This window comes from Brachyistius frenatus, unplaced genomic scaffold (genome assembly GCF_029030835.1).
Source record: "Brachyistius frenatus isolate BFR_SWC_R1_liver_20210118 unplaced genomic scaffold, ASM2903083v1 Contig_33, whole genome shotgun sequence".
Classification (NCBI taxonomy): domain Eukaryota; kingdom Metazoa; phylum Chordata; class Actinopteri; family Embiotocidae; genus Brachyistius; species Brachyistius frenatus.
Genome location: NW_027210632.1, coordinates 1541903 through 1560063, shown reverse-complemented (window position 1 = coordinate 1560063; position 18161 = coordinate 1541903). Strand labels below are relative to the sequence as shown.

The following is an 18161-nucleotide window of genomic DNA, read 5'->3' as shown; positions in this document are numbered from 1 at the left end:
TCACAGCAGTAGATTTGTTTTATCCAAAGCGACTTTGAGTCTAAACCAGACCGACTTCAATTCTTACGTGCAAATAAGATTAGTTTGAACTGCTGTATAAATGCCATAGCAAATGTATAATATTGTTAAGACTTTCTAGATCTTTTTTTTTTTTTCTTTTCAGGAGTGACACACACTCGCACACAAATATTCCTTCCTCTGAGACGAGGAGGTTCCAGACCATTGGTTTAGCTGATGGGGCTAAAAGTAAGGGCTGACTATTAGCCCTGGCTTAGACTAATCGATGACCCCTGGTGTGTGTGTGTGTGTGTGTGTGTGTGTGTGTGTGTGTGTGTGTGTGTGTGTGTGTGTGTGTGTGTGTGTGTGTGTGTGTGTGTGTGTGTGTGTGTCCAGAGAGGCGGGGTCTGCAGTTTGTACAATGACTCCGAACCACTTTTGTTGGCACAGTATTCTCAGATGGAAGATACCGTGCAGTCGTCTACTTGTACCGGGTTCACGTTTAATGTCCAAGAGCTGATGCAACTGTTGTACAGAGTGCTGATATTTTCGATTTAAATTTCTCCATACACAAGAGTTTGAATATAAACTTTTATGAAACATTCATCAGCTGCCAGCCGCAAACACAAGCTGGAACCATATTTAAACTCTGCAGGGGCACAGGTGAGTAAAACTCCGTGTTGTCTTTTGTGATTTATGCTGTAGTTTTTTTTTTAAATGATTATTCTATTAGTATTACTAAGCTTATTTGTATGCAAAGTAGCAAGTGATAAAATATAGGTTGTAATACAAATGTAGAAGTGGGATTTAAACAAGCAGAAAAATAAAATTTTAATAGAAGAAATAATCGAAAAACCAGACAACCAAAAGCATGACCTACGAACTGAATGAATTAAATGGCAACGTGCAACAAAACAGAGTTACTGGATGTGGATACAATAACTCAGTTTACTGTAGGCTTGGCTTTTACTAACCAGCAACAGACTTAAATGGCTTAAGTGACCTTGTTGAGTGTTTGAATGCTGCTGTACATACTGTAGAAACTGTGTTTTTGACACTTCCTCCAATTACATCACACAAGATAGGTGTGATGTGCAGTTAATGTGCTCACGCAAACACTAAAGAGACTCTCATATTGACACTTGCAGACACTTAAAAGCCTCGTACGTCAGACAATGCAAACTCAGTGGGCTTTTAGGAACAGCAGATGTCACTGTTTGGTGTGAACATGTTTCGGTTTGCAGCTTTGCTCGAAAGTAGTCCATTCTGTCTGGAGGGTCAGAAATCGTTCTCTTCTGCAGCTCATCTGCTCTTTTTGTTGTCAGTCACCATAGATGTATTTAATAGGAATGAATAAAAGGTTTTTACTTGGATTAACCTCACCATTGTATTAATATTAGATGTTTTTAAGATGGTAGCGGTGCCTATCTTTATGGAAGTTGTGCATGGAGATTAATATTGTCATATATTGTGGCAATAGATGAATCAAAACTCAGTTCATCCATGTCGGGCGGAGGTGGGGGTGGGGGGGAGGGAATTCATCCCCATCATCAGTGATCTGGGTCAGTGGGGGAGGTGGAGTCCCACAGCCGTTACACGCTGCTGGTGCACATATGTAGGATGTACGTACATGTTTGTCGGTTTGTGTGTGAGTGTGTGTCACAGTCAGTCTTGACGGTTAATCCGATCCCTCTCTGCGCTCGCTGCAGCATCATCGCTTCATGTGCACTTCCAGTTTGTTTTATTGCATTTTCATTTCCATAACAGCATAAGCAGATGTTTTAGTGTGTGAGTGTGTGTGCGCGTATGAAAAAGGCACACAGTCACGCACATACACACACTGGACCCACACAACCGTACAGCATGAGGTAAATACAGCTAACATTTACAGATACAGCAAGCTATTCTGTGTGTGTGTGTGTGTGTGTGTGTGTGTGTGTGTGTGTGTGTGTGTGTGTGTGTGTGTGTGTGTGTGTGTGTGTGTGTGTGTGTGTGTGTGTGTGTGTGTGTGTCAGCCTGTGTGTCCCTGGTAAATGAAGCTTAATGGTCCCAGCAGGAGACTTCCCATTTGAGCTCTAGACATCATTTCAGCATCATGTCTCTGCAGCAGCTCTCATATAGTTTAAAATGTCATTTGGTCCAGGTATTGTGCAGCTTCAGACCGAGAAATAAAGATTAACATTGCATACATAGAAAAACACCGGCAAAACTGTCCAGTTGTTACCATTTATTGGGAAGACACAAGTCAAATTCAGCCTGTCATGTGAAGTATTACATTTTTTTTGCCTGATAATCAGATTGCATTACATTTATTTGGCAAATGCAATGTACAGTAAGTGAAAAATATGCCTCAGTAAAAGGACATTCTGTAAGTTCATGGTGTAGTCCCACAATATCTACAACAGCGTACAATATAGACACTAACTAAACTCTATCTTCTAAACTATATCACCAATTAAAGATCTTTTAATGTGTGAGTTCTGATTGGACTGTTTTACAGCTGAGTTTTAACATGACTGAATGCACAGATAACGGCAAAATCTATTTGTTGGAGGTAAGAAATTAGTCACGTCATGCAGATGAAACATGCATGGTCTTCTGAGCAGGGGAAAAAAGTCATATGACTAGATGAGTTATTTTTTACAATGACATTTACAAAATCTTTCTAAAATTTCACTGTGTTAAAATCAAAACGTAAAAATGATAAACAGGACACTATTTATTCCAAATTTTTGCCTATACTGTAAAATGTGAAGGGAAATAAACCAAGCATTTTAGGGGAATTAAAATGGATTATAAAAAGAATGAAAAATAAATGAGATTGCAGATATCTTCAGTCAGCAATAGCTTAAAACAGACCAAAAAATAAGAGCAGATTTTTAAACCCACAATAACTACTAAATGCTTTAATCTGCAATATGGGGCACATTTTAAGAGCTGCTAGATTGATATTGCAATATTGTGTGTGTGTGTGTGTGTGTGTGTGTGTGTGTGTGTGTGTGTGTGTGTGTGTGTGTGTGTGTGTGTGTGTGTGTGTGTGTGTGTGTGTGTGTGTGTGTGTGTGTGTGTGTGTGTGTGGCTGGCAATGAGAGTCCACTAGGTGTCTCAATGTGTTTATATTATAAGATCGTGTCAGTCAAGCGCATCTTCCTCTACAAGTCACGACTCCCTTTGGATGTAATGACATACCTCCCACCAGGACTCTCTACTCTTTCCTCTATATTTCTCTCCTCTCTTCTTCCTCCCATCATCCCATTTTGTTCCCAGTTCCCTTCTTTCTTTCTTTTTTGCCACTCTCAGTAAAAACAAAAAAAAACAGAGGGAGATTAATAGAGGGGACAGAATTTGAGAAAAGAATGGCAGAAATAGCAGGTGATAGAAAGTCTGATGAGAAAGATTAAGAGGGGGAAAAAAACAGGGAGAGAAACACAACTAGAAAGAAAATCAAGAATAGAAAGACGGTGGGTCAAAGAGCGTCAGAGAGAAGATAAAGGAAAGAGAGTTAGAGAGAGATTGTGTGTGTGTGTGTGTGTGTGTGTGTGTGTGTGTGTGTGTGTGTGTGTGTGTGTGTGTGTGTGTGTGTGTGTGTGTGTGTGTGTGTGTGTGTGAGGGAGGGAGGGAGGGAGAGTGAGAGTGAGAGGGATAGAGAGAGTAAAGGAGGGAGGATGGATGGAGGGAGGAGGGGTTTAATCCTGCCTGGATTATGGTATAAACTGGTGTTGGAGAAGAGGAAGAGATACTCTGGAGAGAGTGGAAGTCCTACTATCCATCTATCCTTACTCTCCACACGGTAGCTCTCTCTCTCTCTCTCTCTCTCTCTCTCTCTCTCTCTCTCTCTCTGTGGTGCGTGGTTTCGGCTTCCTGTGGACGTGAGGTCGGCAGAAGGGACTGTGGAAAAATCAGGAAAATCAGCAGGAGTTATTTTTTGGGAATATGTGTGTCTTTTCTGGGAATACCGTACTGCCTGAAAACTGAGCTCTTGTGAAGACAGAAGTTTACCAGGACGTCCCAAGTCCTTCTCTTTTTTTTGTCTGGCATCCCACAGATCCAAAAGAGGAGGCATGGAAGAGAGAAGTGGATGATGGGAGGAATAGAAATCAGATTAAAAGCCTTGGAGAGGGAGGTGTAGGAATATGGCGAGACTCTGCTCTGACCCCAGGTGCCCAGAAGTGACCTTTGACTCCAGAGACAAAAGCTTTCTAGGCTCTTCCGTTTGCCTGGGCAATCAGCTGAGCTGACATCAAATCATCAATCAGACATTTTTCACTCAGTGTTGGTTATATTTGAACTTTCTTCCCAGACCCACGTGCCACTTTAAAGCAACATGACGTAGTGAGTAATGCCTCTTCCTGCTTCCTTAAAGTAGCATCCTGAAATTCTGTACTGGCACTGTTTCAATCTTGGGTCTCACCAGGAAAGAACCTTTGACGTATTTCCTCTTTAAGACGGCAACTTCTCAGCGTAGGCCAAATTCAGTTTTACGTTCATCTGTGACTGTTTGGAAGTACATGCTTTATCTGTTGTCAGGTGATGCACTGCTGCTGCCTTGATTTTTTTTTTTGCTGTTCCTGAGCAGGAACTGAACCGTCACAAATTCCCTAAATGTTACTATGAATCCTTGCATGTTTTAGCTGGCTCAGTGACAAAGCCAGTTTAATTTGTAAATTTAGATTTGAACAATATGAGATTGTGTTTCAGAAAACTGTGGATTGGACTTCCACATTTTATTACAGTTACTCTACCTGGCATGTAAAAGCAAATTGTTCTTCTTCTTGCCTGTGAGCTTTTGAGCAAGTTTTGTATCTACTGTTCGTTTTACCCTCTCTAAACAAAATGATGCCCAAAATGAATGCAGGTAAAGGATTCATATTTTCATCATTACAAAAGAGCACGTACTTGGTGTTTATGTGAAAGGGTAGTTGGTAGTGATGAACCCACCTTGCATTTGCCTTCAGTTTTTTTGAGCTTCATTGCATCTTCGTGCTGTGTTGACTCAGTTATTTTCCCAGCTGTAAAAAAAAAAACCCACCTATATGCTACCTGTCCACAGGCCAATGGCAAAGTTGGCAACTTGCTGGTGAGCACATTGATGCATCTAACTGCTGAAAATGCAGATCTTTCATTTTTGTGTTGGTGGAGACCAATAACATTGGTCAGGTGACCAAAAAAAAGACTCCAAATGAATGCTAATGTTATTGTTTATTTGCTGGATAAGTAAATTGCTATCTAACAACTTTGTAAGGTGATAGTTTTGTCAATGCATACAGCTTGTTTTCACTGCCTTAGAGCCAGAAAAAAAAATTCCTTCTGGTATTTACTACAAACAATGTTTAAGTTCATAGCTACATTTTCTAAGCAGATGATGAAGTCATTTACTTCTGAATGGTTAAAAATGTGCAGAAAGTATTTCATTACCAAACACATCACAGTGAGCTGCAACTCATTTGTGTTTCCGGACTGAAAACTGTTTCAACTTATAGGAATCTCATTTGGTTACACACAAAACTAACAAAATCTTCATAGCACAGACATGTTTAAATGACATTGTATACAAATAATTACATAACTGATAAAAGTGTTCCTGTATCATTCCCAGAAACCAGCTCAGCTATGGCCTTTAAGCGCTGTTGCACTTGCCTGGTTCTGAGAAGGGAGGAAGTTAAAAAGAGGGTTTGCAGGGTAAGAAGTGCCATGAAGAATCTTGAGCTCTTTCCCCCCTCCCCCACCTAATAGTGATATAGATGTCAGCAAGGTTTCTTCTGGCCTTTGATTTTTGATGCAGTGCGTACCATTCTTTCAGGACCTTTCCTGCCTCGTGCTGAGGTGTTCCCTCACCACACAGTCAATCATCTGTACAGCTTCCCTCTCTGTGGGTTTGCTCTGTGACCTGAGCACTTCTAATTCTAACTTTTCACTGTTCTAATTTCATCGTTTCCTTTCGGAGTCAGTACACGACAGTCGCTGGACTGATGCAGACTGCAGCAGCTGCAGGGATGAACCGCTGGAGTCCGGGAAACGCCAGGAATGCCACTAAATTGGACAGAAGTGGGCCATACAGAGGGAGGCTGATGATGCTGATGTGGATTATCCTCTTCAGCTCGCTGTGCCTGATGGTCGACGGCCAGATGAAGATCCCACCCGAAACGTGAGTACGGTTACACTAGAAAACCCTGACAATTACTTTTTACCACAGAGAGTGAACAATCAGGACCTAAACCCACTATCAAACTACTATAAAAACTTTTTTTGAATTTGTTGTATCCATATGAGGCTGATACATTATTGCAGAAACACATCTATTCCACTTTCCCCACTTAACTTATTTACTCCATAGAACTGTTTTGAATTTGCAAATAAATAAACATAAATTTGCACAACATTCATTTGAAGGATCATAACATGACACTTACAAAAAAATTGCAAAAATACTCCTTCATTTATTTGCACTTGCATTTTAATCATTACAATACGCTTCATTTATCTGGTGAAATAAATGAAACAATATTATTTTATTTACCTGTTTAGTATGACTATCCTCACTCACAATGCGACACAATGGGCCACCATTCATTGCTGTAAGTCAACACATAATAGATGTTTCACACGTATTGCTTTATTACAGTTACACTACACTTTTATCAGGTCATTTCTGTGTGCACACCCTGGCAAGTCTACATGCAGTATTATCCTTCTTAAAGCCATACGTCAGATGGATGACTCAATAGTGTTCTTTCTAATTTGGCTGATTGCTCCACACAGATACATATGGGCCATCTGGGCACCTGTGGGGTACAGCCAAGTGCCAAATCCTACAACCTCCTGACAGCCAAGCTAAATACGTTAACGACGTATCAATTTGGTGAATTTTTGTATCAATAGAAATACAATAACATATGCTGATATTAATCAAAAAACTGTAAAATAAGAAAATTAAATACGGTGTATGGTATTATTAAGCTTTTTCTGAGCTCCACCAATTTTTAATTTTGATAACTTTTCACGCCGAGGTGAGCCAAAATGTGACCCTGACACAGACTATGGCGTGATACCGGACTGGATATATTCTTACTTTTGTACTTTTTTCAATGGGACTGATCTTTTTTTGTTTATTTAAATAATGAAAATGGCTAACATATATTATATATATATTCTTCTTCACATGACTGTGTACTGTGAATACTAGCATGACTGTCATGTTTAGATGTCAGGTGATCCCATGTGCTGTCATTGCTGTCATTCGGTACTCACTGTCTGTACATCAGGGCATGTGATTGACTTTTACATTTCTTCTTTGACATTTCCCAAAATACAAAGATGGCTTTCACACAAGGGACAATAACTCATAAAGCCTAATGTTGTTGCGTTTTCACATTAGTGTTCACTTTGTGAGATAAGTGAACAGTTTATCTCGGATGGATATTTCTTTCGGGAATAAAACGCTGCGTTTGTTTATTCTCCAAAAGCCCCGACAAAGCTCTTTTGCCTGAACAGTTTTTCAAAAGTCCTGCTGACTAAAAACACTAACAGATCGATACAGTACTGTCAGTCCACAGTAGCCTATTAACACTGTATGTGTGTGTGTGTGTGTGGGGGGGGGGGGTATGTGTGTTAAAGTGGGAAGGGATGACAAACACAGACAAACAGCATTTTGTTAGTGTGCTATACATACTGTGATAGTTCAATCATAAAGCAATATTTCCTCATGCAGTTTCAGGCTATGTGAGTGTAAGTTATTGCACTTAAACAGCTCAGGGAGTATACTGTATGTGCTGTCAATCAGCAGGCTGGTGGATTAAAGCTGCAAGGAAAGCAGAGTTCAGCAGGCCAGCACAGCTCACTGAGCCCAAAATGCTTCGCAATGCCTGGGGAAGATTTGGCAGCAGGGGCCTCTCTGGCCCTGGAAGTTTACAGTGCCTGGACCGGAACGTTTCAGGGCAAGAAGGTCAAATCTTTAGCCTCAGAGGCCTCAGCTGCCAAGAGGAAAAGGAGATAATCCACAGCAATGACACATGTTTAGAGCAACAACTCATACAAAGGAGGAGATGAGCGTGCAAACATTTCCTCTCTCCTGTGGAGATACTTCACTCCACAGGAGAAAAGTTGAGTTTTCCTCTCAGTTCAAAATGATTTGTAATTAGTTCTATATCAGAGAATTAACAAAATAAAACACTTCTTTCTGGTCAGTGGAGCAGTTGATGCTTTTAGTCCTTTGTAGGGTATAACACAATGTTTCATGAGGTTTTGTATTTTTGTCCAATTTTAAACAAGCGTTTGCGTGCTTAAGTATCTGTCTTAATCTGGCCTTGTTTGACCTGTACAATGGGACTTTAACCCACATGCAGTGCGAATATTGATACGGGTTGGAGTTCCATTATAACTGCATATAGCTACAGTGGTGTGAAAAAGTGTTTGCCCCCTTCTTGATTTCCATTTGTTTTGCATGTCTGTCACACTTAAATGTTTCAGATCATCAAAAAGATTTAGATAATGGCGGGTGTGATAAACCACAGTTAAGTTAGGTGTGATAAACCACAGTTAAGTTATGTTTTAACAGGAGGGGGCAAACACTTTTTCACACAGGGCCATGTGGGTTTGGATTTCTTTTCTCCCTTAATAATAAAAACCTTCATTTAAAAACTGCATTTTGTGTTTACTTGTGTTATCTTTGACTAATATTTAAATTTGTTTGATGATCTGAAACATTTAAGTGACAAACATGCAAAAAAATAAGAAATCAGGACGGGGGCAAACACTTTTTCACACCACTGTATCTCAACAAGTAATTCTTTAAAGAATTAATAAACAGTCATATTCATTTCTTGGTTTGATTGACGTCCGGATAAAGTTTTTTTTTAAACCGCTACAGTGATGAATCAAGAGTCTCTTGAACAAGAATATTTACAGTGCAGTTGTCTACGTTAGCACTTCTACACCGTCAGTCTTCCCAATCTTAGATTTTACAATGAACATATCAACAAGTAAACACATGATCAGCCACTTTTCAGCACTGAGTCTGGCAGGCTGGCAGGCTGGCAGGCTGGCAGCAGCCCTGCCTGCTTACTAGCAGCGAGCTGGCTGACTCCCCATAGGTTGAGCCATCTGTCACATCCTGTCTACTCACTAAACTCCATTACCTTACCCCAGCTGCATTCCCATGGGGGATTTGTAGTGTGCTATTGAGAACAGAATAACCCCTTGTCCTGGCGGACAGTCAGCTTTTACCGTCACCTTCGCAGTAATCTGTTTTAAATTGTCATTGGTGAACGCAGGGTAACTGCTTAACATGATTGGCTGGGTACATTCATGGTCACCTTCACCTTGTTTTGATGAATTAGCAAACATTTTAGTATCAAAAAACACTGTCACGTGTGAAATGTATAAAGGCGAAACAGCCATTCTTAACACTCTATAATGTCCCAGTTAATTTGTCCAATACGTTTATAAATGTTTTATTAGTGTTAAATAGTTTAAATGTTTAATGTGTAATGTTAAATAGTTTACCAATGCTTACATATCACATATTAGCCATTAGTAAGGCCATATAGGTAGATATTAGAGACTTACTCTTTATAAAGGGAGGCTATCTTTTGATTTAGTGCTCTGTTTTCATACAGCGTTGACACCTTTGAGCTTCTCTCACTGATCTTGTTTTCTCTGTGTCCAGTGTGCAGCAGTGGGCCGTGTCCTTCGGCAAAGAGATAGCTGCTCTGTCAGCCAGATACTCTGGAGCGAAACTCCTGCAGAAGGTAAGACACACCACACATTCAAACATCAACATACTTACACGCAGATGTTGTCGGACACACACATCAATACACATGCCAAAAGCAGCTGGATGCCCACATATACTTCTACACTAATTCTATGGAATCTTTTCAATTATTGGGTTTTGAGATGCATCATATTGTGTTTCAGTAATTTGACATGTCAGACGGACAAATTAATGATGTTGAGAGGGAGCTGATGATGGTTGTGGTGGGATTAATACACATGAATGGATCAATAACATGCATGTCCACACAGAAAAGCATACATGTGCAAAGGAGGTCAATTGAGGTTGTCTCAGTCTACGTCCTCCAGCTATCTTAAGTTTCAAAATAAAGTTGGAATAAATGAAGCCTACTGAATACTGGGATTTTCTGATCATTTCTACAGAAAATAATTTACATTTTGGCTGCTGCCAGTTGACAAAGACATTCCAGCAAACAAAACATAAATGCACAGAGTGCTTGACAAAGACAGTATGATATAGGACATATGACCTCACCAAGTCAAACTGAAATGGGAGGAATTGGAATTCATCCCTTTACCCCCCTCCCGCTCGCTACGTCAGCCAATCAGAAAACGTCTGACTGGCACACATTTGCTGTACAACATCTGCACATGGCCCAGAGACCCATCTCATGACACACTTAAATCAAATACATTTCAGATATGTCTTTGAGTAATTAGGATGTGCGATCTTCCTTGCATGCCACCCTGTAGAATCCCTAGCAGGCCCGTTCACCATCTGCGACACACACACACATACATAAACAGATAACGCACACAACATTTTGTTGTTTTATAATTGGTAGAACCAACTTTACAAAGTGCAACCACACAGGATTTAAAATCCTGACGCTCACAAACATTAGGAGCAAAGGTGCTGGTACTGTAATACATATTTTTGTTGTCATAGGAGTAGCAGTTGAACAGTGTTAGTCATAGCACTATGTTTAATCTTTGCAACAAAAAGCCATTAATCACCCACCTCAGTCTAATCAATGGCTGTCTTGTTATCGGTGGAACATTTAGTGACTCTGTCTTCTCGCCTGATTAAACTGCAGTTTATTGAGTGTCTGAGTTTGTGTTTGAAGATCATTAAAAATGTTGGAGCTTCACTTTTTGCTGCAAAGGGAGCATTATTATTTTTCCCCGGAGGCTGCAAGACAACTCTTCATCATCCTTTCTCTCATTTTATATGTTTGTCTCTTCAATGTGCCTTGTTTATTCTGAAAGCCAGGAAAGAGACAAATGAAAAAACATCATCTGTGAAAGTGAAAAAGTAATATGGCTCAGATATTTTGAATGACTGCTTTTTATATTTTGTTTTTTTTCCCCCCTTCAGGTATAATTTTTTTTCTGAACCAACTACCAAAGTGTTCAACTGCCTTTCCCCCCATCTTTTCTTTTTTCCATGAAAAAGCCTATTTTATCAAAAGGTTTTGACAACATATACAGATAGGACATATGACATCATGGAAACAGAAAATCAGTCTATTACCAACACAAACATAAAGGAAAATTGTCATCACAACTCGTGGTTTTATATGTAAATGTCTCACACTACAGGTTTAAAATAGATGTTTTACATTAAATAATTTCTGTTGTTAAAGTTGTGTTACTAAAAAAAGTGTTTGTTTTGTAGAAATACACGGATATCGAAGGTGTGGTGAAGTTAGAGGAGGTGAACGGGGAGGAGCTGGTGAAAAGGTTTGCTGAGGAAATGGAGGAGATGCTCGGGAGGAAGATGAAATCTGTGAAGGTAATCATGATACATTTTCTCAAAGCAAACACACAAAAATTAATGGAAATCAAGCTGTCATGAGCTCTGAAGCAATCATCAAATTAAAACTAATTGTAACACTTCACTAATCTGTGAATGTTGGACTAAACAGTATCTCTCACACTATATTTTATTCCAGAGGTTAGCAGAATCAGCAGAGGACGCGGATCTTTACCACGAGTTCAACGAAACACTAGCGGTATGTGACAATATGCTTTACTATAAATAAATTAATCTCCGTGCACAGACTCACCTTATACATGTACCCAGTATATGCATGCTTTAACTTGAAGAAAACTTCACAGACAGTGAGAGTATGCAACCGTTGATTTACAATTAAATCACACTCTTCTCTATGGTAACTCTTTTTTGGTGACATTTGGTGCTGTTTACAGTAATCTACTCACAGTGCAGCACGTCACATCAAGGCAAAACTAGATGAACGCCATGTTTACTGTGGTTTTCACAGATTAATATAGCTGCATACCCTATAGATACATTTTTAAACATGTTTGCTATGTTTAATCCCCATCTATTATTGTTCTGTCTAGTTTGACTATTTTAACTCCTTGCTGATAAACACGGTGGATGAGGATGGGAATCCATTGCCGCTCGGTGGAGAATTCCCCTTGGTGGAAAATGAACATTTCAGTAAACTGCCGGTCAATACGCAGCAGAGTAACATACAAGTTCCTACAAATGTCTACAATAAAGGTAACACAAACAGAAAATCTGAGTTTACTTGTTTAATTCACCAGACTGCCAGGAGAATATCAGTGTTTTTCTCTTCCTTTTTTTTTTTTCTAGATCCTGATATCCTGAATGGAGCCTTCATGTCTGAGGCCTTGAACGACATTTTCATTGATAACTTCCAGAAGGATCCGACTCTCACCTGGCAGTACTTTGGCAGCTCTACGGGCTTCTTCAGACTGTATCCAGGTACGTCGGATTCGTCGACACCGTAGCACGCTGTTTTAATCGTGGCATCTTGTTCTTTGCTCCCGTGATGACACAGTGTTAAGACAACATGAGCAGAGCTGTACATAAACATTCCGCTAACCAAGCCAAACAGTGTACTTACACAGTAACTGATGATGCAAGAACCTGTCTGTCAAATGTGATGACTCAGTCTCAGTGAGAATATGGCTGTTGATGAATTCTCTTGTGTGTGTGTGTGTGTGTGTGTGTGTGTGTGTGTGTGTGTGTGTGTGTGTGTGTGTGTGTGTGTGTGTGTGTGTGTGTGTGTGTGTGTGTGTGTGTGTGTGTGTGTGTGTGTGTGTGTGTGTGTGAAGGATTTGTGACACGGCTTGTTTTACTCACTTGCTGCCTCATCCATCACGCCCTCATTTGACTGTCTGTCACCATCCATCCATGCATTCATTTGTTCATCCGTCCATCCATACAATCAGCCAAGCAGCAGTATGTTATCTGAAATCTCTCTCTTGCCGTTTTTCTTTTTTTTTTAGGCATCCAATGGATTCCAGATGAAAATGGTGTGGTCACCTTCGATTGCAGAAACAGAAACTGGTAAGGCTGTATTGCTGCAAACAGCTCTACTTCCTGAATGATGACTTTTGAATAGTTGTATCTCTGATTATTTTATAAATGCAAGACGGTGTTTTCAGGATCCCAAACTTATGACATTCTGCACTGATGGGTATCAGCAGAACAGTTTTTTTCAGCTTATCTCACCAATCTCCCCTGATCATTAATCGTTTGGCAAATTGATTCGTGTTGAATCAGCAGCAGAGATATTCAGGGAATGTCTTACTGAGTAGCTGTTCAGCCCCCTGAATCAGCGGCTTTGTCTGTGCCGTGCAGTATTCCTGTTCTTCTTTGCCTCCATGTGCAACTTTTGTCAGAGCTAACATGGTTCAGTGCAAAACATTTGATCAGTCTGCCTTTTTTGGGGTCAGTTTAGGTCAGTTTGGAGTATCAGTAAACCTGTGAAAATCAGTCTGTTGTTTAAGATTGTATTCTTATAAACTAAAAAAGACAGAGGCACATAACATTTGATGTGGCCAGAGGCCTGCAGGTCTGCATCAGCACTGTTGGAAACATAGAATCACTTATGGTTCTGTTATGACACCGAAACAACATGAACAAAAGCAGGACCTTCCCTGAGTGCAATGCAACCACCATTAATACACCTGTGCTTTTCCTGCACTAACACGTCACAAAATGTCCGGCTGAAAAAGGTCTATAGCAGGTAAAGCACAGGTGTCTCTAATAACATTAATGATGACTCTGTGGTGTTTAATGGTACGTTCATGAGAAGCTGGGAAGTTCAAACACCCGAGTGGGAAAACACATCTGTCAAACTGGGAATAACCTAATAGGAAGGCGAGAGATGTTTGAGAGCTACAACAAGTAGGTGAGACGTCACTTGACATTACAGCATTTATGGTGAAAAGAAGAATTGTATTTGCTCTGAAAATAAGTCAAAATAGTCAGACTTGGTTAGCCTAGCCTAGCCTACTGAGTTTGCAAGCTGTGCTACATGTTAAAAACAGCAGTACATCATAACGTATAGAAAATAGTGCTCAAATAATATTGACTTCCTGAGCTCCATTTTGTCTACTGTGTTAATATATAAGGACAATGATGAGGTTGTTTGTCAATTTTCATTATTCTGACACCACAAAATAAGCACATTTTCTGGTGACGGCCATGTTGCCTGTACATGAATGCTTTCAAATCGCAAGTGGAATTCCCAGCTGCCTGAATGAACAATAATTTTACCAGTAAGTTGTGACAGTGAGCAGCATGCATGTTATCAGGATTCTGATGCTATGCAGAATGGATTTGAGCCAATATTAATTTTCTCCTCATGTTCCCTTCTAATGTGACATGTCCTCTGCGTACAAGGTCAATGGAGAAGAATAAGAGCTGTTTGGAAACAGTAAATCCAGTTCGAGGAGCTCTGTGTGGTTCTCAGACAGAATTACTATTTTCTGGGAAGACGTAAGTCAAGGATCCAGACAGTGGAGCTCTGGAAAGGTGCCGACTACAGCTGCTGTGGGGACTTTATGTTAATTAGCTTGGACAATCAGGGGATGATAATAAAAAGATGGAAGGACGCTTGAAAGAAACAAAAAAAAAGGATCAATATTGAACTCTGTCTGCACTGCCTTGTCTGCTAGAACTGGTTTAATAACTCTTTTCATATCTATTGATAAAATTACTTTTTAGTGCTTCCTATTCATGTTTCTCTCTGTCTTTTTAGGTATATCCAAGCAGCCACTTCTCCTAAAGATGTGGTCATCGTGGTGGACGTCAGTGGCAGTATGAAGGGCCTCAGACTGACAATAGCCAAACACACCATTAATACAATCCTGGACACACTGGGAGAAAATGACTTTGTTAACATCATAGCTGTAAGTATACGCACGTCTAAGACTGAGTGTATCTAAGTCCTGATGAGCGTGACATGGAGATTAACACCGTAACACAGACACAGAGGTACACAGGTCAAGAGTTAGGGTTAAACACATGAAATACACACACACGTGAAAGCAGGCACTGATACACTTTTTTTTTTTTTTTTTTTGTTAATAAATGAAGCATTCATTTTCAATAACATCAAAGCTTCCAAATTCATTTTTTTTTTTTTTTCTGGATTTTGGCTGTGTGTAACCTTGCATCTACAAATCTGTGTAATAAGCATGGTTTATCCTGGTATTACTGTGTGTGTAATCATACGCCTCATGCAAATCCTTTGCCCTTAAGCTGTTTTTACACAGAATTTAAAGCTACACTCCTCTCAGCAAGGTGGCCACGCAAGCAAAATGAAAATCAGTGCTCAACTTTTATCTTAAAATGAAATATTCTCAGGTGGAAAAGGGGTTTAAATCACACTTTTTTTTTCTTTTCTTTTTTTTTTAAAGGAATAATGTAATGTGATTGACCTTGATTTAATTTGTCTTAAACTCTAAATGAAACATATTAGAGTTGATTAAATACATGAAATACAAAACATGATCATGAAGAATATGTTGATGATATTTGTTTCACTGCAACTGTCAAATTGTTACATCAATAACAGATAATATTGAAAGATAGTTTCTATTAATAAGTGTAATTTAATGTTAATCATGTTGACTCTTTATCATGCTGATCATCATTGACTCTATTGGATCCAATGATTTGGTTTCTTTCTCCAGTACAGCGACTATGTTCGCTACGTGGAACCCTGCTTCAAGGGCACCCTTGTACAAGCTGATCTGGATAACAGAGAGGTAAAAACATAAAAAAGACGCGCGCACACACACACACACACACACACACACACACACACACACACACACACACACACACACACACACACACACACACACACACACACACACACACACACACACACACACACACACACACACACACACACACACACACACACACACACTGCCTCACAGCTAATTAATTCAATTAACCTCTGCTGCCCTATTAATCATAAGCTATCTCTCTAATCCCCCTAATGACAAAGATTATGCTGTCATCACATCACAGTTAAAACATCACACTGAATGTGTGTCATCAGGCTTTCAGCCTATTCTTTAAAGGATTTACCCAACTGAACACCGGTAACCATGTGCGTTGAAAGTAGACTGTTGTGCCCTGCCGACTTGTCTTCTAGTGTTTTGAAAATATTGATATTTTTTCCTGTCTTTCTCTGCATCCTCTCCTCCTGTCTTCTCCCTCTAATCGTCATTTCCTCCGTAAAGACATATTTTATTTCTCCTCTCAACATCTCATCCTCCTTTTGAATTCACTTGTACAACATCAATAATACCTCATCGTTTCATTGCTGCTTTCGTTTTTCCTCCTCATCTGTTCTCTTTTTTTTTTTTTTTTTCATATCCTAGCACCTGCTCAGTCTTCTTAGTCTGTGTGTGTGTGCGCGCATTTATTTGTTGGCTGTATGCCCTACTTTCACTCCCCTCCACATCACTGCAGATCAGGTGAGGTCGCTGGCCGCTGACAATTTTAAGTAGGTCACATGACCTGTCAACAAGGGATTTGATTGGTTGAATGTCTAGCTAGGCAGGCTGTAACAGAATGGGCTTACAGATGTTGGCTGACACACTTAAGCATTAACTCAAGTAGGAACACACATTTACAGGAAGATAATCATCAGTTTTGTGGCTGTTATATAAAAGTTCCTACATTCCCAAACAGCTATTTTACCTTTACTGAAAATGAGTTTGTCCAAGCTTTAGAAGAGAACAATGATCATGCATTTTCTTTTAATCGTTTGAGTTCAGTTTTGTCAGATATTTGGCAGGTTAATTATAAGCAGGGGTTTTAAGAAAAGGGAAACTGGGAGCTCAAACAGAGGCTTCAAGTTAGATGTGTTGTAGGTTCCCAGATTCCATTAGCTTCTGTCATGATTGAAATATCGAAGCAAAAGCACATAATCAGTTGTCATTTGTTGGTCATTTCATGATTTTTACAGAATACTTTTTGCATTCTAAAAATGAACAAAAATGCAGAGTAGGTTTCTTAGTTTGAATATTTTTGTTTGTTTTTAATTGTAGTTCATTGTTTTTTGCCCATTAGCATGAACTTTTTCTCTGAAAAACCTCTGTAATGTCTGAATATCATTTTCAGAATACAGTATTTACAGAGCCCCATGAAGACTAGGTCTGTCTCCAGCCTGCTTGGTGGTGGAACTACCATGTGGCCATTCCTCATTATGTGTGTGTCTGTCTGTCTGCCTGTGTTGATTAATCGTGATTACTTCCTGGCGCTATAGTAACTTGGCCGTAATAAGTCTGTGAGGCAGGAAGCCAGGGTTAATCCCTTTTCTACACACTCTCTCTTGTCTCTCTCTCTCCCTCCCCCTCTTCTTTTGTGGCGAGCAATTCACCTGCATTTACCGAAAGAATAAGATTTAGAGCTTACTAGTCCAGGCGTTTATTTTTCATATGTCTCTCTCCAGCATTTCAAGCTTTTGGTGGAAGAGCTCCATGTCAAAGGAGAGGGCAAAGTGAAAAAGGCAATGAAGGAATCTTTCAAGATCCTCAATGAGGTTTGTCCTTCTTTCCAACAACCACCACGACTGCTACACAAGTCTTTACAATGTGGGGACTTTTTTTTTTTTTTTTATCCACAATAGACATCTCTATCAGTTTATTTATTTATTTTTTTTTTAATATAAATGGTCAACACTGAATGAATTGCCTCTGCATATGTGTGTGTTTTTAGGCCGCTGCTCTGGGCCAGGGCAGCCTGTGTAACCAGGCAATCATGCTGATAACAGACGGAGCCATGGAGGACTTCCAGGATGTTTTTGAAGAGTTTAACTGGCCAGAACGACGGGTACGACACAGTCAGAAATGTAAACACAAAAATGCACAAATGCAAGCATTACTCACTGTAAACCGTACTTAACTGTCTCTTCAGGTTCGAGTGTTCACCTATCTAATTGGACGCGAGATGACGTTTGCTGAAAATGTCAAATGGATCGCCTGCAACAACAAGGGTAAAAACCAAATGGTTTTATTTTGGTTTCTTTAAAGGAAGCAAATGCTTGTTCGGCCATTGATGGAACCTTAACAATCCAGACTAAAAGGTTGAGTCATTTCAACAACAAATATGTGAAAAGTGCAGCAAC

The 18161-nt window shown here is 39.7% G+C and overlaps 1 protein-coding gene across 4 annotated transcripts in view; it reads left to right on the top strand.

The window, feature by feature from the left end:
• Window positions 1–3825: 3825 nt before the first annotated feature.
• Window positions 3826–18161, top strand: part of cacna2d4a (calcium channel, voltage-dependent, alpha 2/delta subunit 4a) — an 87484-nt gene continuing 73148 nt past the window's right edge. For 3 of the 4 annotated variants that reach the window (XM_069700307.1, XM_069700309.1, XM_069700310.1), the window contains exons 1-13: window positions 3826–4329; window positions 5942–6142; window positions 9662–9743; window positions 11408–11524; window positions 11685–11744; window positions 12097–12259; window positions 12353–12484; window positions 13012–13072; window positions 14772–14922; window positions 15709–15783; window positions 17487–17576; window positions 17753–17866; window positions 17951–18029. In XM_069700307.1, the coding sequence (XP_069556408.1) occupies window positions 4322–4329; window positions 5942–6142; window positions 9662–9743; window positions 11408–11524; window positions 11685–11744; window positions 12097–12259; window positions 12353–12484; window positions 13012–13072; window positions 14772–14922; window positions 15709–15783; window positions 17487–17576; window positions 17753–17866; window positions 17951–18029 (1333 nt within the window). In that variant the 5' untranslated portion in view covers window positions 3826–4321. The remainder of the gene's footprint in view (window positions 4330–5941; window positions 6143–9661; window positions 9744–11407; window positions 11525–11684; window positions 11745–12096; window positions 12260–12352; window positions 12485–13011; window positions 13073–14771; window positions 14923–15708; window positions 15784–17486; window positions 17577–17752; window positions 17867–17950; window positions 18030–18161) is intronic. The other variant, XM_069700308.1, reaches the window with a different exon arrangement.